Here is a 23,829-nt window from a genome sequence, read left to right on the forward strand (position 1 = left end):
AAAGGAAAAAAAAAATTCTTTGGGAGTTTCAGTTCTCCTGTCTCCAAGAAGAGTGAGTGGGCAGAATAATCAAAAAGATGATATTTTGAGAGGAATTATTTGCAAAATTTATTTGAACACTTAAAACTTAGTCCTGTGAATGTGAACGTTTTGTGAATGGGGTATCATCGTGAGCTTTTCCTGTCTTTTTCTGATAAAGTGCTTCATATATGTTTTAGACGGATCAGCACTAGTGGTGATCTCTGAAGAATGGCTTTATATTGTGGATGTGTTGCTATTTTCAATAATAGAGCAGAGCTCTGACAAAGGAAGGGCTGCGGAGGATTCTGTGCCTGTTTCCTTGTTCCGCCTCCCTGCTCAGTTTAGTAAAGTGGCAGGTGAGCCAGCACAGGGGAGGCCTTCTGCCACGAGCAAAGCGTGTGGGGTTGTAAAGTCCAGTCCATTTGCGTTCCACTGCATCGAGGCAACCTGTGAAATGACTTTCAGTAAAACAAATGTGATGTGATCTGTTACTTTCTAAGCACCTGAAGACTTAAAAGACACGGCAGTTGGATTGGGATCAAAATACAGAATTTGAATGAACTGAATCTTGTGTATTTTAGGGTTTTTTTCCCTGCTAATTTTTTTTTTACAGTTTTAATTAAGAAATTAATATATGTTGAATTAAAACAATGCACGTTTGCTTGCTCTTTTGCGTACACAGTCTCTTGTGCATGCCTTCTCATGTGCTCGTGCTGTCTTTTTTTTGGTGCTGGTATTGGAGGTGGATGGAAGTGAAACTTTGAGTTGCAGTGCTTTTTCCAAGCAGTTTAAATACGGTCTCTTCAGCCACCATTTTTTCCCCCATGATACAGGAAAGTATTAATTTCTATGGTAAAAATATGAAATCTTACTGTGGTCTGACCGTGATCAAAACACCTAAGCACTTTCTTGTGCTGGGTATTATACGGAACTCTGTCCAGCTGGACTGCTCTTATCTTTTGCTATTGAGAGGTCTTGCATTAAAATACCAGTAAAGAAGGTGCTCAGCCTTCAGGATGGGTGCCTCAGATATGCAGATAGGCACTTCAGACTCTTGTATAATGGCATCTCTCTGAGAGGAGAGAGCTTTGCCAGGTAGTCCTAGCTTCAGACTTATCCCACCAGTGTTATAGAAAGCACTCACTGTGAGTACTAACAGAGCTCTTTCTAAAATTATCGTGAACCAGGGTTTAAGTGGCGCTCTGCTGAACTTTCAGGTTCCTGGGGTTGTTTTTAGCACGCTCACTTTCCTGCCAAAGCTGAATTTACAAACTTGTTTTGATTTATCTTAGACAACTTCCTGACTTAAAACTGACTTTGGGAGCTCTAAATCAGACTACATACTGGTAAGACTGGACCTTTGCACAGACTTTTTCTCCCTTTGCTGTGGGTGTGGAATTTTCTACTTTTTTTTTTTTTTTAATAAAGCTGCACAACATGGAACAATTCTTAAAGTGTAATCAGCCTTATTAGCTAGCAGATGTGATGGTCCTTTCACAGACCCTTTGAGTGCTTTGGATAGAGAACTAATGGGTTTGAAGATGACTCAGATGTGTGACAGTTGATTTAAATTAAAGAGGGAATGGGAAAAGAGGGAAAGCTGATCTTTTCTCTGTGTTTTTTTCCCCTCCCCTTTGTAATAAAATCGTACAGCACGCGCTCCCAGACAATTCCCATATGCTATCCAGTTACTTATAGTCTCTGTGGTAGAAAAGAGAAGAAACGGTGTTAAACCTGATATCTGTGGGCATATGATAAATCTGCTCTGCCTCTGTTTCCAAGGCTAGAAAGGCATTGGGAAAAGGTTCCCTTTCATGGGTTTTCATGATACATATCTCCCACTCCCCGCTGTTTCCTTGTTGTCTTGCTTTGTGAAACCAGCCACTTTTTCCTTGGCTTTGTTTTTCTCTGGAATTTGATCTGAACGACTGAGTTTTGATAAGAGTTGTCTTTTATTGCTGCATTCTTTCACGTGTTCTCCAGCAACAGAACAATGTTGTCAACTATAAGCAGGCAAAAATCAAGGTAGTGACGCTTTCTAAGGGTACCTGTTGGTCCTTTCTCTCCATTTCCAGCATTTAGACTTCTGTGTAGGATTGTTTGAAGCTGCTAAGAGCAAACTGATGAGAAAAAAGGGCTGTTATGGGTGTGAGCAGGAACAGTCTCTAGCTTTAGAGTCATAGGAGAGAAGGGGAGACATGCAACCAAAGAGAGTCCTGGCCTATTGCAGTTCTCACTTACAGCTAAAGTTCTACTCCATCCCATTTACTGAAGTCAAAGCTATAAACCAAAAAGGCTCTTACTTAACTTTGCTTTTAAAAAAAGTTTATATAAGCGTTTTGCACACACATACAGGCACACACACATATTGGCCACTGTTACATGGAGAAAGCAGCCCAGGCATACGTATAAAATATCTGAGCCAAGCTTACATAGTGAGTTGTGAGCAGGCTGGCTTATATGACAGAGTAAGACTGTTTTATACGGACGTTTCCCAGCCAGAATTCCTTCTTGTCTTAGCAAGGAAACCTTGTGTTAATGAAACTGAATTTGAAATGTTTAGTGTTTAAGACTGTGACAGGTAGTCTGTCCAACTAATGTGCTTATGCCGTTCCTGCTGGGTTTTGTATTTTTTGTCTCTGTGCAACTTGAAGTAGTCAGTCTATTTTTACCTACTTGTTTCACTTTTTCTGTTTATTAGATAATGCAGCATTTGATTGTAGGTGCTTAACAGTTTTAAATGCAGCCTTCTAGCTTTCTTTTCACGGTGCTAAATTTTGGAGGGACTTGACTAGACGGTGTCTAATGTCTTTACATGTTGTTCCATCTCAGAATGCTTTGGGATCTTTAAGCTAGACCTAATTGAGATGTGGTAATCATAGTCTTGCAATACTGTACAGAATTGTTTTGACATAAACTGCTTATCAGATGAGTTTTATAATAAAACTTATGTTTATATTTTGATCTATACAATAATACTGGTACAGGAATCTTTTGTAGGAAATGTCGTACTCTAAAATGCTTTACCTTTACAAAGATTTAGATTACCATAAGCTTTTAGAAATGTTGTAGAATACCAGATCTGTTTTTTTCTGATAAAAGAGCAGGAAGAAAATTGCTGTGCTTACAACTTGAATATATTTAACACACAAAATAGTTTGATCATCTTACGGCTGCTGAAATTTTAGTGTAGAATACCTTTTGAAAGAGGTGGCGTTTGTGTTATGTATGACGTTTATATGAAACCGTCCTTGAGCTAGCTAGGGTGCATAAAAGTATTTGCTCTATAGTTCTATAAGCTGAGCCGTTCAGCTAAATTGATCATGCCTTTACATTTCACCAGTGGCATCTTACTGTGCTCAGGACAAGACAGGTGCAGGGTTGGGGAGGAGTGGGAGTTGTCTTTTGCTGGCAAAATTTATGGGTTTCCATCTTTCTGTCCTGGTATCAAGACGTACAGATGAACTACTGCCAGAGGCTGCCGTTGTTCCTTCTCAGAGGAGTGTGTGCTCAAATAGTTATTTTGAGCTTGCATTGCTATACTTCGTGTTGAGCATCTAACGCTGATAAAACCTGAAAGCCACTGTTAACTTCAGTGGAGTTATCAGTGCAGTTTTGCTCTTAAGCAAGCATCATCAAGACTCCAGCTTTGCCTAAAACAGTTGGTTAGCTCAGAGCTTTTGCCAATGCAGCAATTGCATTAGACAGGGTAAGTATCCTTTGGGATGCTAGGGATTTTACTGTGCTTGTGGCTTTTGTGTGTTGAAAGTATAGTAAGTAGAATTCAATTTTGCATGACTTCACAAAAATAAGTGTACGTTTTCAGGATTCTCTTCAGCTGTGCTTTATGGGGATTGGGAAGGGGAGAGAAAGGGGAAAGATCAGGCTGAACAGTCATTGGGTCCTATCCTACTGAAACTGTTCATGTTCTTTTGCAAGTCGTGATGCTACTGGCGTATTTGTAAGGTTTAGATTTTTGGGCCTGTCTGTTAAATACCTAGCTCTAATATTAGTGCATACCACAATAAAACTATTTGGGAAGTTGAGCTTCCTGAGGTCCTCCTAATAAGGGACAACATGAAATCTGTTGCTGAAGCACTGTTTTTATGAACTATACTGGTAAGAGATGTGATCAGGTGCTGGCACAAATCTTATCAATATTAGGCTTATTCTGTGTTAAATTTACTTTTGGCAAAAACATTTGGTAGAAGAGTAATCGAGAATCTCCTTCAGTAGCTTTCTTAAGTGAATCCTAAGTTCAAGATGAGAAAGCTGTTTCAGATAGTACTTCCTGGAAGTTCTAGGCCAATACTGTAGCTTTTTATTACCTTGTTAAAGCAGAAGAGAAAGAAGACTTTTTCTCCTGATGGTTTCTTTTCCTCTCTGTATTTCAATTATTTTTCCATGCAGAGGTGACATACAATAATTTTTCCAAAGGAGTGGGTTTTGAGGTTTACTGCTGAAGGATAGGAGGCTCTCTGCCCTTTACAAGCTTTCTTCAAACTGAAGTATTTGGGCATAACAGTAGATTTCAGCTCACACTCTTGTTCATTTCTCATGCAAGCAAAAGGACATACAGGAAGCCTTGAATGTCTCTTTGTCTTGCTGCAATAAATGAACAACCTGCTTACATGCAACTTGCTATAATTTCCTGCAGACGAGCCAGGAGGATAGGAATGCTCGGGGCTGGGAGTTTGAATGTGATGGAGCTGTGTTTCAGCCACAGGAATGCTCTGTAGAGAATGATAAGACGAAGAGTTTGAGAGAGCGGCGGTTCCCCCTCCCCCATGCATGCTATACTCTGCTGCTAAAGGCTTTCAAAATACATTTGTGCTGCTACATCTGGAATTCACTTGTTATGGTTACAACTGGATACTAAGACTTAGGGTGCACTGCCTCTACATAGTAATCCAGAGGAGCTGCTTGCTGGGCTTGCTTGCTTTTAACTGCATCATTGTACCTCCTACTTTAGCCTCTTGCCTTTCTTAAGTTGTCCCAGTGCAGGAATCGTGCTAGGTTAACACTGATTTTTTTGGTTTTTTTTTTGGTTTTTTTTTTTCCAATGATTTCTGTTGAGTCACTGTTGTTTTTCCTGAAGCTTTTGGCTTACACAGGTTGATTGAGCTTTTAACACTAAAGCAGTTGCAACCGTTTTCCATTGATAAATACATAGCGCTTGATAGAAATGCCTGTGAGAACAGGATGCAAGGAATAATCCAGTGAACAAAAACCAGAACTCCATCTCAGTGGAAGAAGGAACAGAGGGACGCTTTTTGCATTGTGCATACACACCTTTCCTCCAGTAAGGATTTAATATAAATGGAAGGCAGAATTATTGCTATAAAAATAATAGATGTGTCTTATTCTATCACATCATATAGTAATAATGCTTCTCTTTGAGGACGATCTTGTTGTAAAGTTGGAATATACTTCACAGTTCACTAGAAGCTTGTCTGTCTGCCTGTTTTGTCTCATAATGAACATGTCTTTAAAGAAAAGGCTGAGGTAACACAATTCTATCAAATCCAGCTTTTGTGGTCTACTTGCATTTCTCGGGTGAAAAGGTAACAGTCCTCAAGTATTACAAATTGAACTGCTAATCTGTTAGAGGAAACATAACCATTTCAGAGCTTCCCCTAGCCCCCAAATTAAAACAGAATGCAGCAAAATGAGGAGTTTAATGAGTGAAGTCTATTCCAATAGTTACATGCCTATAAAAACAGTGTAATGGTGACTTGAGTCCTTGTTTAGCAGAGCAATAGAGAGTCAATCAGCAGCCACATAAATTTCATAGGAATTTTTAAGCGTCTAAGTAGATTTGGATGCAAAGATGCAACTCCTGTTTTTGGAAGAGGATGGTTTACCAAGTAAAATATTGCTTTGTTATCTTTGCAAAAGCATCCTCTGTTGATTGCTGTCAGAGACTACTAAATTAGATGAATCCTTAATTCTGCTAATTCTGAATGCTTTCCGCTAATTCTGTGCCTTTGTTCTTAAATTATGGCAGTGTAGTACCTTCAGCAAGGAAAATCCCCTTGACGCTTTTTTTAATAAGCGTATAACTGTGAGCATATAACATAGCACTTTCCTCATGAGTTTAAAGTTTAAAAAAAAAAAAAAAAAGAGAAGGAGAGAGAGAGAGTGGTACAATAGTTTCAGAATTATATTACTTCTGCTGCTTTTGCCCTGCTCCAGCTTTTGTTGTTGTTGTTGTTTTTTATTCAACTTGCTCCTTTGTTTTTATGCATCTCATTGTTGGGGCCTTGCCTGAAGTCATCACTGCTGTCCTTGCTTTGACAAGAATGGTGGAGGAAGCAGCCTTAAATGACTGAGAAGCTTCCAAAATATCCCAGGCCATCGCTTTCTCAGTATTAATGAAAGAGCTTGAGTGAGAGTAGAAATAGGCAGAGTGACCTGGTGGTAGGGGTTCAGCAATAACTGTTCATTCCAGTGCTGTCTCCTAAAGGTGGGTAAAGACATTCAAGGGCTTTCAGTGTTTTTAAGCTAATTGAGGACTTTTTGCACTTGTAATTAGGCAAAGCCTTGGCTTGGGTTTGTCTGCCTGCCCTCATTGGTCAGTGTAGTTGTCACTTACCAGCGGCTAAGGGCGGGAGGTTTGGGGGGTTGTAGACAAGGCCGGTGTGACGTGCTCTTGATTTCAGCTCAGAGGTATGGCTGAGAAGATACTGCAGGTATGAGCTGAGAGACTTCCACCCTCTCAACAGATTTCACCAGATCCGCTAGGAAATACTTCAACTTTTCTTAGTGGAGTCCAACCAAAGTCTTCAAAATTGAGTGGTGGATTTGGAGGGGTGTGTGTGTGTGTCCCCAGTGTATGCCCTGAAGAGATTTGATGCCCACAAAGTGAAATGTCTTATTTGTGAAACTGCTCACTGAAAGCTGTGGGAGGGCTTAAATTACGTATCCCCGTCAGCACAGCTACCGTGTTACAGCTCTGGCCACTGTTTGCCATCCCTCTGTTCTCCGTGCTGAACTACTCACTATGAGCTGTCCCTATAAGCCCTTTCAGTCGAAAAGAGACACAAGAACTAAAGCAGCCTGTTTTGTCTGAAAGGGCTTAGGGACAGCTTACCACGAGCAGCTGATGCAGGAGGGTTGATGCAATGTGGGCCTCAGGCCAAGGGCCCAACAAGGAGCAGATGAGAAGGATGACCTCTTTAGCTAGCCCAGCTGTAGCTGGAAAAGGATGTCCCTAAATTAGGCACTGAAAAACTGAGACATTCCATGACTTCTGAAAATCCTCAAACTTGGACATTATTCCTACTGAATACATCCTCTGACTGGATATATAATTGTACTTCTAAATGGCAAAACTAGATATTTTAATTGTTGGTCAATACCTGAGACAGCTCTGAGAGGGCAATCTTTCAAGTTGGCCGGGCTGACTGTGTCATACAGGCCTAAGATAATTTTTAGTTTTCATTCTGTCAGACCGATATTAGTAATAAAAATAAAACCCACTGCACAGAAGTGAACACGTTTCTTATGTCAGCACTTTTCCCCGCTCTTATTTTGGTAATGTCTTAACTCTTTACAGGCAGACTTTATTGGCTGTACTTTTCAAACAGGGTGGAATAATAAGTACTCACAACTTAATCAGCTTTATGACTTCAGAGGTTTTCTTCCAAATACTTTTATGTCCCCTAATGAGCTGGTCTCTTATAACTTCTTATAGTAATGTATTCCATATGCCTTCCATTGCTAGGTTAAAGAGCTTTATTCCCGAATCCAAAGCAAGTGACTGTGGGTGTTTAATAAGGTTTGAAGTCTTTGCACCAGGCAGGATGTCAGCACATTGTGTACCCAGAGCTTCTTCAAGCTGCTTGTTGGGAGGTCTTAGGTTTTTGACATTATAAAAGGATCACTGGTGTCCCATCCATGCTTCTTATTAAGAACCATATGGTTCTTGGTCTAAACAACAGTCCTGCCATTTAAATCAGATACCCTGCTTTTCTCTATGTCCTTGTTCTAAATACCACTAATTTTCCTCCAGGTCTTAAGGCAAACTAAAACTGAGAGGAACTCGACCATGAATGTCAAGATAGCCAAATGAATGGTCTGTTGGTAGTTCCTTGAGGCATCTCCTCTAATGCCTTGTGTAGAACAAAAGTCCTGTTGTAGATGTGCTGTGCTGTGCTTAGGAGTTGCTGTAGCTTTGGACTCCTGACAGGAATGAAAAATAATCTTTTCATGATTTCTTACTGAAACACCCAAACTGCTCTGGTTGGGCTTAACATTTGAAAAACATTTTCTGGTATGCAATTCTTCTAGATCTTCTGGCATGCTTGCCTCTACTCTGATCAAGGCAGCAATAATTATCTTCAGGTTTTTGGCAAGAATTGAATTTGTGTTTCAAGTCACAAAGGATCATAGTTACCTTTTTATCTGCAGAACTGTCAGCTTCAAAATAATATCACAAGCCTCTATGAAAACTCATCTACTCCCTTTGGGTATAGCAAAAACTGAAGAAAAATCTAAATATGAATCTCACACCATCTCCTCAAGTGCAAATGGGAAGTGTGTCAGATGGACTGAGGAAGTTAATTTCAGAACTGCTGATCCCTTTACTGAGAACAATATTTTCACCAGCACTGGTAGGTTACCTGAACAATTGATTGATTTTTGCTGGTGACGGTATGATTATGCAGTCATTGCTATTCTTTGTTACCTCTTGAATCCTTAGTCTACAGAAGTTCTAGTGAAGTTCTAATTGTCTGTCCCTCCTCTAAACTCTGAAAAAGGAGAAGGTCATTTGCATCGATTGTGCATGCCTTCTCATTTCATTATTTTTCAGACCGTTAAAAAAATTCAAAATGTGGGTCCATTTGAGTCTTAGCTCCTTTTCCAGCTCCCTCCTGTCACTGGTGTGCTTTGTTGCCGTAGCTGTGCTCTGGGGCAGTGGGAGACCCTGCCACCTGCTGCTTTCCGTGGTGAAGTGGGGAGCAGCAAGTATTGGGATTGCTTTGCACTGTTTTCAAGTCTCGTCCCTCTTTTATTGTGGCAGTATCTCCATGGCTTGCTGTCGTTTAAACCTTTCCTGTTCTTTATTCTCTTCTGTCAGCAAATAGCTGAGCTTTTTAAAGCTGCAGTCTGTTCAAGTTTATCTTTCAGTAGGCAGGGTTGCCTCCTGTTAGACAGCTTTTGCTCCAAGTTATCTGCACCACTTGTGGGGATTTAGGAATTCGATTCCACTCTTGGTTGATATGTCCCCGAATAACTATTATTTAAAATTGAAATAAGCCAGCAGCTTTTACCATTTGGTGGATTTCTCTCTTGCATAATAATAGAACATTGTGATACTAGTAAATTGCAGTGGCAACAACCCTTGAACAGGAAGAAAACAGAATGATATGTGAGCAGATTGTGTTTCAGGCAACTTGTGATCCAATATTAAATGTAGGCTTTTCAAGTTATGTAGTGATGTGGACAAGAATAGAGAGAAATAGTTTGCTTTAATGAAAGAGTTTCAGCATTTTGTACTTTCTCATCAGGGCTGTTCTAGCTTTCATGTAGCAAAGATCAGAACTTGCTAGAAGTGTGTGTTAAATCCTTCGAACTTGAAGGGGCTGTTACAACAGTCTTTGGGGGAATAGCTGAAGATTTTACCCTGGTAATTGTTTTGTCAAATCTGTAGTTTGAGAGAGAGTACAGTTCATACCTAGCAGGAAGACTTCAAGTGATGGCTCTATCCTAGCTTTGCTAGGAAAGATTTATTAGCAATAATAATTTACTGTGACTTGCAGTTATAACCTCAGTTGAATTTATCGGAAGTTTGCAGAAATGCCTTCTTGAAAATTTTGGATACTCTTACTGGTCCAGGTATCTCTAACTATGGGGGTTAATCCAGGAGAGTGAATTGTTTAGTCTGGTCCCAGGAAGCAGGTTTCCCAGGCTTCTGATTTTTTTTCCTGTAACTTTTCTGAAGGCTCTCTAATTTTTCAGCACCCTTTTTGAAGTGTGGACAGCTAGTGTGGTATTCCAGTAATCATTTTCCCAGTGCAGTAGACAGGGTAATGTTACTTCTCTGCTGCTACTGAATGTTCTCATGTTTCATGCCAGGCCTCTTGGCTGTAGTGGGAGCTCATGTTCTTTGTTATCCACCATAATCCCAAAGAACTTCTGAGGACTAGTGTTTTCCAGGACACAGTTCTCCCTGTATTAGGTGTGACCTGAGTTCTTTGTTCCTACAGGGATAAAGTTGCATTCAGCTATATTAAAATACATGATGCTGAATGGACTTGGCTTCCCAAGGGATTCAGATTGTGCTTTGCAGTCCTGAAGAGTTCCCTCAGCAATGAGTTGTGCTTTTCCAAACAGGTGATAAAGTTAGAACCCGTAGCTAGAAACAGTCTCTGGGAGACAATCTTGCTTAAAACATTGCTTTTGATGTGAAACTGTCCATATTTCTTAAGTCATTCTTCCTGCAACCATACTTTTGGCATTTATCAGGCACTTTTTAGTCCATTACAGAGGTGTTACTGCTTTTGTGCATGGTTAACTCTTTCATCAATGCTTTGTGGCGATGTTCTGCACAAGCTAAGTAAAATATCAGTAACTTTGCAACCACGTTTTTCATATTCCAAATGTGAAGTTTGATTCAGCTTTTGTATTTAGTTAGTGCTGAGTTGCTCTCTGTTTTACTGACTTGTATTTCCTACCAATCTTTCCGTAACTTTGTGTGCAATGGATAGTCTCTGCTTCCTCTATTCTGTTGGGCTTCAGGAAAGTGTTTATCCACAGTTTCTGTTGTTGGATTTGAATTTGCTTGGCAGTGAAATTATTGCTTTCCTGGGGCGGCTGTTTTTTTTATTTTAGTAAATGCCGGTATCCTGTAGGCATTAGAGTTTCTGTCTTTTAGCTTCAAGCAGCAGTAACGTTCCTGCATATCCAACCTGGCAGACATCGGTAGCCTAAATGCCAGTGTTTATTAGAGCAGAGCAAGGTTTGAGTTAACTATGCCAGGTCTTGGCTCATTAAACTGGCAGGAAGATTCAAGAAGGCTGCTTTTGAAGATAAGGGCAAGAATTGGTGCAGGATAGTGGGGGTGAGAGAAGTACTGTGGGTAGGCCATGTGGTAAGCATCTTCTGTCTTCAGTGAGGTAATTTGAAAGAAAGAGCAGAATCATTGAGACAAATGAGCTGTCATATAAGGAGTAGGAGCAAGCTGAAATAACAGTGTGCAGCAGTTGTCAGTGCCTTGATTTAACTGGCACTGTTCTGAAATATCTGGGTTAGAAGAGAGATTCAACCCTCTGCTTTTCTGGAGTCGTAATATGTTAATAATTCTTTGTTTCTGAAAGATTTTTGTTAAAGATCAGTGTAGGAAGATGAGTGGTTTATCTTGAGTGTCATGATCAAGAAGCTATGTAGAGGTAACGCAGCCTTTGGCTCTTCATGCGGAGGAACTGCCTTTCAAAGTTTCATTGCCACTGATGTTCTTCCAGAAATCTCAAGCAGTTTAACTTAAACGTGATTACCTCTTGTCTCTGTTTGCAGGAGACTCTAGGGTTTTTGGGGGGGATTCAGATCTTGGCTTGATTATTTAGGGTTTGATTGGGTAACTTGATGTGGATAAATTCTTTGTATTAAAACGAGCTAATTGTGCTTCTTCCCATTTATGCCCTAAAAGAAGTTGGTCCTGTAAGAGCAGAGGCAAGAGATGGATGCTTGTCTTCATCCTGTTGTCATTGTTAATGGTTGTTTCTGTAGAAAGCACGATCCTATCAGTAGATCAGATTAGTAGAGCCATTTAGATAGGAAGTGTCTTTTAACAGATTGGGTCTAATTGTTAGTCTAGCTAATAATCTGAATTATTATAAACAGCGAATTCATTTTAACGCAGACAAAAGTACTTCACTCTTATCTGAAGCTCTGGTTAGACTGAAACAGAGTCATTTTGGGGTTTCATCTAGGTTACCTCTGTTTACGTTCTGGCTTAGTATGCCAGCTCTGCTGCGGGGCTTGGACTGAACAAGGTAGGCCGGAGGGAGTCCCAGCTGTACCACATGGGAAGCAGTATTTAAGCTATTCAACCATGACCTTAAGGATGGCAAGAAAAGAAACAGGGAAACGCAAAGGTGTAAGTGAACATGCAGTAGTACCTCATGCCCTTCTGCAGTTACAGTAGCTTGAGCATGAACTCAACAGTAAGCTACCTTGCATGGCATCCTACTGTTGAGGATGAACATTTGCTTGCCAGGTCCCACAGAAAAGGTTGAAAGTACCATAGAGGAAGTACCATTAACTGGTACTTCTGCAACTATTGCAGGTTATGGGACTGCGAGGCTGAGGTCTACTCTTTGTGATAGCAACTTGTTCATATACTTCTACCTATGAAGGAAGTCTGTATTGAAGCTGATATGCCATTATCTGCTTGCATGGTTCTGAAGCTGCTTTTCATTTGTCACGCTGTGGTCTGTATCTAGAACCCTTGAGTGAAAGTAGCAAAGATTCTCTGTGGTAAAGTAGATGCTTTTGTTTCCATTTCAGGGAAGCCCCACAGCATTGGCAGCTCTGAACGGATTCAGCTCTCAGGAATGTACAATGTTCGAAAAGGGAAAATACATTTGCCAGTCAACAGATGGACAAGACGCCAAGCTATCCTTTGTGGAACGTGCCTGATTGTCTCATCAGTAAAAGAAAGCCAGACTGGAAAGATGCATGTCCTCCCTTTAATTGGTGGAAAAGTAAGATTTTATTTTTAGTATTTGCTTGCTAATGCTGTGTGTTTAACCCCTGTCTCTTTACACAGAGAAGACTGTGTTCAATTATGATGATTCCTTTTCCTCCCCCTTCCCCCACCCCAAAAGATTGTTCTGCAGGTGGGATCGTCGGAGCTGATTGTAGTCAGCTTCCTACTTAACAGTTTAACAGTTTACAAAGTATAGATTAAAATATTAAAAGAGCAGTGATGGAAGTACATTCAATTTTGTATGGACCACAGTCTCCTTTTCTTGTGTGCTGTTATCAATATTGCATATGTACACAACTAAATGATGCACACATCTGTATTGTGTATGACCTGTAGTATGCCTCTTTGTCCAGTTTTTGTCCATGCTGTGTTACTCTTAAGTCCTGAAAACCAACCTAAAAGGGCATGGGTTTGTTTTGAACATTGGGTTTTTTTGAGCATTCAGCATTATATGAGCAGTGGTCCAACGTAAGCGAACAGTAGCAAACGTTTTTATTTCCAAAAAGCTGAAGCTGGATCTTTTGTGATTGATTATACCTGTGAAACTTTAGTAGTGACAGTAGGATTACACCATTAACAACTTCAGCCTAAACATGGTTTCACATTACTATTACGAGGTTGATTACCCAAGGTAATGGGGAAAGAATCCATTTTACTCCCTCAGCCTGAGGTTGAATTTACACCTGAAATAATGTTATTTTACTTTGCGTATTGATAAGTTTGATACTTAAGAGTCATTGAAAGAGAAACAAGCTTCATGATGTTACATACGGAGACTGGAGTTGATTCATTAATGTTCTATACCAGCAGTGTGAAAAGCAGTCCCTTCTTCTAGGAGTTCTTTTTCCCCATCCCTTTTTATGATTCTTCACATCATTGTTCAACTCTTTTTCCTGGATGCACTGAAGTAGAAACTGTGTCCTCTCTCATAGCAGCTGTGTGCATGCTCTCCAGCAGTGAGTGGTATTCCTAGCTGCTGCATATTGGAAAGGGCAGAATTCACACCCTCGTAGACCTTCTCTTAAAGATAAAAAAAAAAAGAAATGTTTTTAAAAAGGGTTGTGTGCCTTTTCTTAAATGCTTAACATGGAGTTTCTAAGTTGTTGTTTTGCCACAGAAACGCCTCCTGTAATGTAAAACATACAGACTGTTAAAAGGAAAGTTGACAGAAATTTTAAAAAGGAAAGGAGAGTGGAGCTGGGAAAAATGTACCGAGGGCTTCTGCTGACAAAGCTTGGGTGGAGGATGCTTGGCACAGAATTAAGTGTTTTTTAAATTATCACTCAAAAAATATTCTTCCTCAACCCCATAAATACTCTGTACTTCCTGGTTTGCAAAGGCACTCCAGAATGCAGTGCTGAGACACCGAGACCATAAGTTGTGTGGGACTCCTCGTGTATGGTAGCAGAATGATGTATTCTGGGGTGGTTTTTAGCAAGTTGAGAAATGCCAAAGAATTTAATTGGGGTGTAAGAGAAGCATTTTGTTGAGCCAGTTTTTAATGGTGTACTGCTAGTCAGGAGTATAAACTGTGCTCCTGTAGGTTGTTTAAAGACAGCTTTAAATGTCTCTCCCTAGGAAGCCTTCTATGGTGCTCAGCCTCTCGTACAATGTTAACATTCTTGGTGTTTTCCTTCTTTGGTTCCTTCATCAAACCTGGAAGTCTCTTTATGTCTTGCATACTTTAGTAAAGATAGTGAGCAAAAAGAAGGTTGCAAATACCTGGAATAACAATTTTTAACAATAAGACCAAGTTGCAAGGAGAAAAACCCCAGAGAGCCCTAAACATTGAAAACAGCAACATATGTATTTTCTTTTTATTTCAGTCTTACCAACAACTACCAACTCAAAACTAGAATTCTTGCCAAATCGTTCTCTGCCTGCAGCACCTCAGGTTTGCATTCGTGTTCATGTGACATGAGGTTTAAGTCACGTGGCTAAGAGATGGGGTTTGAGGTTTTTTTGTTTGTTTGTTTGTTTTCCACCATAAAGCCTATGTCATTTTTTGGATTTTCCTGTGTTCTGGAAAATAGAGTTGAGCAGGCTTGAAGGTTCTGTTAAACTCCTTTCAGTTGTTCTGAGTCCTTGCTTATGTAGATCTGATGAATATTTGACACTCAGCTGGAATACTTGGGAGGGTTAATACAACTCTTTTTGAAGAGCTCCTCCTGGGCACACTTTAACTTTGCCCTGGGGAGTTGTGCAGAGAGGTTTTGATTCTTGTTCACTAACTATTTTGTGTCTTTACTGCAGGTGGAAGAAGTCAAAAAGCACCAGCACTGTTTAGCATTTAGCTCCTCTGGACCTCAAAGCCAGACTTATTACATTTGTTTTGATAACTTCACTGAATACTTGCGATGGCTTCGACAAGCATCGAAGGTGAGCAGAATGCTAATTCCTGACCTATTCTCTCTTGCAGTGGGATGGGGTGTTCTGTGCATTTCCCCCAGGTCTGTCCTTGGCAGAGTGCTGTAGTCCCTCTTCTCGGCTTGCATGGTCAAGAGCTGCTGCTGCTCTTAACAGTGGTGCACAAAAGGACTCTGTTTGGGAGCTCTTGGTAATAGGCGGTGGTGAGGTGAATTTTTCTGTGTTGATACTGAGACTTATTCCTGCTGTTGTTGTGTAAGCAAAGTTCTGTGTTAGAGTTTTTCTCCCTTCTCTCATCTTGATCCAGCTGGACGGATGGAGCGAGATCATTAGAACAGAGATGGAGGGAAATATAATTGTCAAAATTTCAGTATAAAAAGCTTTGTTTCAGTATAAATAAAACCTGAACTAGCATCAGAATTTTTTAATTAATCTCCTACACAGAGCCCAAAGCTTAAATTGTTAGAATAAGCGATTTTTTTTCTGTTGGAAATGTTGCTGAGTTAGTTTCATAACTGATTTTTTTAACCCACCTCTTATATTAATTAGTAAAGCTTTTCTAAACTAAATTTTATGCTGTGTTTAAAGCAGGCTTTTCCATGAGAATTTATGTCCTCCATTATGTTCGTTTGACTTTTCAGTTCCATTTTGTGTTGTTTAAAGGTTGTTTTCGCAATTCTTTTACCTTTTCATCCTTCCTACCTTTCATGATAAATTTTCATGATATCTAAAGCATCTTGTAATTGTGTTTCTTGAACTCCTGATTTTTTTTTTGTTTAATTAATTAATTTATTTTAACCATAAAGCTTCTGTTGTGCTGGTAGCACTTTCTCTTTGGTTATCTGCTGTGCCTAAACTGCATTGGTTCTGCACTTGAAAGGGCTATCTGTTCATGCTCTTTGCTATATTAAAGCAACTTGCTTTATGTAGTGTTACTTAAAGATATATATGATCTTTCAGTGACCGTCTTTTTTACGTTGCAGTAATGTTATGTCTATCTGTTGCCAGATTTGGCTATTATGTCAAACTTTCTTTGAGCAATAACTACTGCAACCTCCCAATGTACGCATCATTTTAAATGTCCTTTACATTTTCTCTAGTAAGAAGTTTTAAAATTCTTTTTAAATACGCTGTTCTGGCATCCCTACTTGGGTGTGCTAAGTCTCTAGGCAAAAATCCCAAATGCATGTTTTATGAAATTGTAAGGTATGGTCTGTCAGATTTTGAGTTCTTGTTGCTTTGTGGCGCTCTCTGGGAGAGCAGCGTCCTTTCGTTTTGAGAGGCTTTCGCACTGAATGAATGAAAGACAAATCTAATGAGTGAGAAAAACAGTGTGAAACAATGAACTTCAGAAGTAGAGATAAATGGTCAGAAAGTCCCTCTGAATTACTGGCAGCATAAACTTCTTCTGTGCCACGCTGTGCTTCTCTCTTTCTCGCTGGTTCACCCAAATGACTAACAGCGTTGGGAAGATGGCCAGCATGAGAACACATCCCCATGTAGTCATGATATCCTTCCATCTTTCTTATGTAAGAGGAGAAAGAAACTGCATAGTTTAAAATGTGTTTTCAGACTGTGAGAACTGAGGAAACTTGCTGTGCTTGTTTTTGGTGAAATATGCTTCAAGGAAGAAATAATATTTAATTTTCCCCGTCTCCCTACCACTCTACTCTGTTCTTGTAGTACAGAGACTGAGGTTGAGTTTTATGGATTCATAGGTTTTGAAGACTACGTTTCCACTTCAAGTTGTTGCTTTAACATTTCATTTAGGTCTTCTATCCTTAGACTGAAAGACAGATACAGGCATGATTGTATGCAAGGCAGTTGTGTGGGAAGCACTGTGCGGTTACGCTGTTTCTAGAGATAGAAACAGAGAAACTAGCAGTGCTGCAGCAACTGAGGTTTCCTCCAGCAGATGCTGTCCATGTCCAACTGCTTAAGATGAGTTGTTCATGGTATACCTGTGCAAATAAATGATAGAACACTTCAGTATCAGCTCAGTAGATCACATAGAGTTCTCATGCAGGAAAGAAACAACGCTTTCTTTAAAGTAGTTTGCCACAGATTTTGCACACTTGGAAGCTACTCCAGTTCAAAAAAGTTTAAATACTCTTGCTAACCAAGAAATTGCTATATAAAGTGTTTAGGCCTACTGGTTAGCAAATTTAGGACGGAAGGTGTTATGTCTCTCCAACTTGGAACTTCTGATTGTTTGTTACAGGCTTGGTCACGTGTTCCTTGCAGATACTTTTTTAATGGTTGTGTATATTTTAATGGTAAGGCGTATAATGCTGTCACCTTTCTGAGTTATGGTGAATAACATCTAACTCTTTCTGAACCTAGTTGTTATGTAATAGCGTTTGTTTTGACACTAACGGTCATGCTAACTCAGTGGTGGTTTGGTTTCTGTAGTCCTTCGTGCTCTTGACATACACTCCTGCAAATAGGTTTCAGCTACTTACAAGTGTAATGCAAGTTTTAATAAAAATTTTAACTTGGGAGGAGACCACTGGTGAAATATTTCATTACAATTTCTCACTTCAATTTTCAACGGAAAGTTTCAAATTTGTTGCGTCTGTCTTGTGTATACTTCAAAAGAGCTAGAAAATGATGTTATTTTAGCTTTTAAATAGCAAGCTTGATCTTGAAAGGGGACTTTGCAAAGAATGCTTGCTCTGCACTCTTTCTCCCCACAGAATACCGGCAGTGACAGCTTTTTCAGTAGTGTTCCGGACATGAGACAAATCCAACGCATCACATCTACAATAAAATAAACGTATGCTAGAGAAAAGATTTTAATTCAAGTTTGCGAGGACTTGGGCTCAGTTGCATTAGAAGTGAACATCTTTTGTATAATCTGTTTCATTCTAACAGTCAAGTGTATCTTGGACAAGACAGCTGTCAAGCACTGCCCTCATAGATTTGTTGGAGGGGGTGATGAATAGGTTTTTGGTTTGATTTTCTTATATTTCTGTGTGTCTTGAGGTGAGCAGAACTCACTTTCAGGACTGACTGGAATTATTGCACAAATGCTGACCTAGATGTCGAACTTGGTGACATACTTATTTCAAATAGGTCAGTTTTAGTTATGCTCATTTAGCCTCAGACAGAATATTATGAAAAGCTGGAAATGTCGCTTATTCGTTAATATGGATAGTTTTCTACACCACCGTGCTTTTTTTTTTTCCTTTAATTTTTGAAATACTGGAGACATAATTAAGGAAGCTCAAAGGAGAACAACAACAACAAATTTGGTCCTTTGTGATCTAATACATTCGTTCTGTTGCCAAATGCTGAAAATAAGCTTATGCAATCAGAGGGAGGGGGAGTGGAGGGGGAGAGAAAGGGATGTTTTATGGCGTTACAGAACTTCACCTGTGTGAAGTTGGCACGATGGTGCTGGAGCTTGCACAGCCACTTGCAGAGGGATCCTGAACTGCTGCCACTGACTACTTGAATGTAAACTGCAGCAGGACAAAGAAAAACATGCAGTTACTGGTGAAGGGGCGGTGAAGAGGGCTTTCTTCCTTTGCCACTTCCAAAATTTTGGAAAGGTGGATGATTTAGCAGAACTAAAGGGTACACCCTTAATGTAGCTAGAGAGAGAGTTTTTATGTATAAAATGTAACTGAGTGGTGGAACTGCTGTCATGAGACTTGTGTTTGGGGTGTGATGGTGTCTTCCACGTGCTTGACACTTCTAACAGCCAAACTGAGTTTAACATTTTGGCAGACGTGAAATTGCTATGTAAATGCTGGCTACAACATCACTAATGACGTGTACGGTTTAGCTAGCATAATAAAAGGGTTATCAGTCCTCCATGCTTCAAGGCATACAGTTAAAATGAGCCATCAATGCCTGTCTCAGAAATTAAGTACTGCATAGCTTAAATAGGGGTATATTACAGAATTTTATCTTCTTGGAAATAGCATGTGTCATTGGGCACTCTGAGTTGGGTTATCTGACCCCACAGCTCTTCTCCCGTATCTGGTTTGGAAGAGCAGGAACTGCGTTGACAGCTTATTGCAATAATAATTTCCTTTAGTGTTCTCAGTTCAATGGGGCAGGTAGAGGAAGAGGTAATGAGACACAAGGACTAAATAATACACAACTACCTCACGTAAGCTGTCTGTGCATGACCATACTATGTACAGATGCAGGTGCACAGGTGTACATCTCTGTGTGTGTATAAGTGTGTACACACACACACATATTATATATATATATACACACACACCCATACATATATATCTATATCTATATAGATATAAAAAAGTAGGCCACTATCAGCCACTTCCCAGACTGCATTGCACAGCTGTTACCTGTAGCAACAGCGTGTTTAGGGGGGAATAAACTGTTGTATGGGACTTGAATGCCTGGGTGGGTTTACACCTATGCACAAAAAAAGAAACTCCTCCCGTATAAAATATGAGGAACATCCAAGAAGTGTCCTTGGTGGAAAAACTACCAAACTTCGTCATTTTCTTCCGTATGCTTTTGTTTTCCCTTTCCTGTTTCAGTCACCTTTGCCTTGAAATCTGCAGTAGAAAACGTGCATGGTGTTCAGACAATCATAGCCTGCTATTAAAAAGGATAAATTGTGATGTAAGTATGCTACAATAGCAAGAATATCAATTTCAAGGGTGATGGGCATGCTGCTGCACTGGTTTTATTCCTTTGTCATCAGAGCAGAGCACTCTGTTTATAACCGCTCGCATTGCGGAGCTAGTGGAAAATAGTAACAACTTTAGTTTATGTTACACAATTGGGTAGTGCATGAGCCTCTGCACCAGTATGCTCCTTCTTCCTTGAATTTATGTAGAGGCGTATCTGAAGAAGCAATACAGAACTTTTTTTTCTTTTCTTTTTAAGTTTCCTAGTTCTGACTGGCTGCCTCAATCATTCTTCCAGTTCTCTTTAATACAGCAGTTTCAGGATTATGTTTGGAGAATATGCTGTGTGGTGTGAGTCTGAATAGCGTGAAGAGGAGGAAAGTGATGAAGGCCTCTAATAATAAGGTTTTATTTCTACTGAGGAAAAACAGTCTGAATTCTGCAGTCCGAGCACACTTGCTTGGAGTTACAGAGCATACTTATATACGTGAGAAACTCCACAGAATCTAAAAAAAGAGTTCTTAAGCTTGATTGCGAAATAGGAGACGAAGCTCATCAGCTTGTGTAATTCACAGGAATGGTGCTGAGGTGCAAAGAAATCTGTTGAATGTTACTGATTAAAGTAGTACCTGCTTGTCAGTTGTGCTTCATCTGCCTCTGAGGTAGCTGAAGGTACTCAACAGTGGGATTGCCTTTTCCTTCAGGACAGAAGATTCTGCTCATTAGTTACAGTTACGTGTTATAAACCATATCCATTGGTGTGTACAGCTCAATCTTTTTTGCAGATACTGTTAGATACTAATGTATGACTCATACTAGGCCCGGTCAGCCAGCAGAAAGACTAAAATGCAGATTCAGACTTAAATGTGGAAAACTTTTGCTTTGCAGAGCTTTCTAATACAAAATATGATCTTCAGCCTGTAAAGGAGGCTTGAAGCCCGTAGTCTTATGGATACGTTAGCCGTACTTTGTACCTGCTTGGCTTGCCCACTATCTGATGAACTTTGTTTCATATGTATTTCTAGATACTATAATGAGCTGTACCATTCCTACAAAATTTATGCTTGTAGGGAATTTTATCAGCAAACTTCGGTTTTCTCTGGAGATGTTAAGGACAGGCTGTACTAATGCTTCCTGACTAGGACCAGGTCTGAACACTTCCCCTCCCCCTTCTCAAAGCCTTGCTGACAGCGCAGAGCTACTGCCAAGGGAGGGAAAATCAAATGCAAACATAAAACGGTTTGTTCCAAGCTGTTATTTGTTATAGTACCTTCTTCCTACCTTCTTAGAGGCACTAGATGCTTTCTCTTCTCTCCTGGTTTCAGTTTGGTCTCCTAAGCAATGTATATCCCTCTTCCAGAGGGAAAGCATAGAAAACTTTACCTTAATTTCCATTGGATCTGAATTTGTAATACTTATTTTTCTTTTACCTGCAGAGTTCTACAGAAAACTGTTGTATGCAGCAAACAGACTGGATGTGTTGCAGTGATTAATATCTGATGTCTTCTCAGAACTTGTGGTCTTACTCTGCTTGTTTGAACTCTGGGCTACTCTGTTTTTACATGTGTGTTGGGGCAGGTGGGAGGACAGGGACATGCTGATCACTGGGAGGGTGACTCTGCGCTAGCTGGTTTGGTTCCTGCGTCGGTAGGGTTTGGAGGCTTGATAATGAGTCCATATGCTAGTTTGACTTAGAAATGAGTTTAGTGTAATGCCAGCATGGGTTGGCATCCTTTGAAAATAGCCTTTAATCAAGTCCAAGGCTCCACAAAGAACTTGTTTTCTTTGAGAATGACAAATATCTAGGTTTCTTCAAGTTCAGGCTAAACATTGTTAGCCTGTTTTGTAACCGTTGCTTCATCCTCTAGTGGAGGAAAGAACCCTGAAAGGTTTTCTCATTTTTCAAGATTTTTTTGAGCTGGTCATTACTTATGGGAAATTTGGTAGCTTTAAATTTAGTAGGAGGAAACCATTTTTTCCTCTGATACCCCAAACAGACAATATTGAGATAATGCTTCTCTAAAAGTAGATCCCTACAAATAAACCACAGCTTCCTTTTAGCAATGATTGCAAGTACTCTAATGAATGAAACCTCTAGTTTCCGTGCAGAACTTGACTTCCTTTTTTGCACATTTGCAAAATCTTTAATGTTTGGGACCCTTTTACTGTGCAACGATATCTGGCATTCTTGGTATGGGTGGCTCCTCGTCAACTCGAGTCTGAGAACAGAAGAATGGGCAAAGCAAACTTGAGACTGGTTTTGTTTCTCTTTTGAATGTAACACTTGAAAGCGTTCCTCCTCTTCTCTCTCTCTGCAAAACTTGTGCCTTTCGTTGTTAGAGGTTAATTGACGTTTTGGAAATGAACCTCTGTCTACTGAGTGTTTCTTTATAGCGTTTCTCCTAATAGTTCATCAGTGAAGCTTTGTGCTTTAATTCATCTGGTTATTTGTCCATGTTGAAGTAACTCGGCTGACTCCAAATTGTGTAATTAGCAGCTTAAAGCTTTTCTTTTAATTTCTGTTCTAGCCCAGCTATTAGTTCACTATTTTAGTTTTTTTTTTTTTCCCCCCTCAATGAAGTTTAGTTAGTCTGTGATCCTTGATTTGGATTTACTTTATTACTAGCTAATGGCAGCAGTTATTGAAGAGTTGCAGCCAGGAGTGAGAACGTGAAAACTAGGTATTGCCCTAGGTATCTGGAATAGCTTTCCAGTAACATCATGTGAAGCCTTTAAGTCAGGTTCTGACACTGAAGCTGAATTTATGCAGTTCTCGCATAAATACAAGATAGCTTAACCGTGGCTTACAGCTAAGAACTCAGTGAGATGTTGCAGATGTTGCCTTTTAAAATGTATTCATTTCCAGAGGGTCCCAAAGTGTTTTCAGTTATCTCTGGTGGTAGAGGGTGGGAGTAAGTGGGGCAATACAACTTTGCTCATGGTGCAGCTCAGGGGAACTAAGTGTCTGCATTGAGGAGATCCCACAAGACCGTAGGAAGTTGCAAGGACTGATACATTGCACAGTACTTCAATATCCGTACAAGCGGATAACTGATTCAGTCTTGACGTTGGCCGAAACACTGGGATCCTTTCCAACAAAAGTCTAGCAGGGAGGAAGGAAAGAAGAGGAAATATTAGCAAAAAATAATTTTAGGGAGGTTTGGTCTCCTTAGACTCTTTCTGTAATCAGTGGAGCGAGAGGAGGGTCTCTGGGGAGAAGAGGGAAACAGGGCTGGTGACCAGCTTTAGACCCCAGGCCAGTAGAACGATATTTGTTGTTTGTATTGTAGAATACATGGGTCAGAAGGCCCTTCTCAGTTGCCGTAAAATCATGACATGGAAAAAGCTGCTTCTTGCAGGATTACTCTATGTAATGCAGAGTGTGCAGCTGTGTGGGAGAACTTGGGTCAGAAATTGGAGACCTAGCAGTACTTTTTCCTTAAAACCAAACCAAAACAAAAAAAACCCCGAAAACCTCCCCTTGTGGGACTGGGGAGACTCAGGCAAGGAAGAGCTGCTGGAGGGGCTGATGATCTCATGGGCAAGAATCTGAAATCTGTAGCAAACACTGAAAGAAAATCTTTGCTGGAGGGCTGTTCATTGTAACGTACGCTTAGTGGCAGTACAACTGTTTGCCATCTTAAGTATACCAGAAGTTATATGAAAAAAGGAGGTATTTCTCAATTTTTGAGAGACTGCCACCTGTTTGGCAACATCTACTGGAGTGAATAACAGATTGATTATTTTCAGTCAAGCTGTTTTAAGGATGTTACCTGCTCCCACCAAATGGAGGTTCACATGCCTGAATTATAAGTAGCTTAATGCTACGGCTAATTACTGTCCATTAACTCAAAGTTATATCTTAAGGCTTGTCCTTGCAGTGATCTTATCAGTGTGAACATCCTGAGGTGACTACCACCGAGGTAACAATATTGAGATCACTCCCTGTGTGAGAGCAGTTGTCATATTGATAGCACTATCTAGTCTCTTAAAGATGAGCTCTCCTCCTTGTGAGCAAGCAAACAGTACTCTCATTCTGGACTAACTTCTTCTGGATAGTTCCAAACATTTCCAGGTGGTAGATGACTAATGCCATCCTTTTGACAAATTCTTACT

General features: G+C 40.0%; 1 protein-coding gene across 1 annotated transcript in view; it reads left to right on the forward strand.

The window, feature by feature from the left end:
* The window catches only part of PHLPP1 (PH domain and leucine rich repeat protein phosphatase 1), a 150,996-nt gene that overhangs the window by 71,576 nt on the left and 55,591 nt on the right, over positions 1 to 23,829 (forward strand). Inside the window, exons 2-3 of the mRNA XM_068931584.1 lie at positions 12,532 to 12,728; positions 14,987 to 15,112. Of these exons, the coding sequence (XP_068787685.1) occupies positions 12,532 to 12,728; positions 14,987 to 15,112 (323 nt within the window). The remainder of the gene's footprint in view (positions 1 to 12,531; positions 12,729 to 14,986; positions 15,113 to 23,829) is intronic.

This window comes from Struthio camelus, chromosome 2, assembly GCF_040807025.1.
Source record: "Struthio camelus isolate bStrCam1 chromosome 2, bStrCam1.hap1, whole genome shotgun sequence".
In the NCBI taxonomy this organism is placed as follows: Eukaryota; Metazoa; Chordata; class Aves; order Struthioniformes; family Struthionidae; genus Struthio; species Struthio camelus.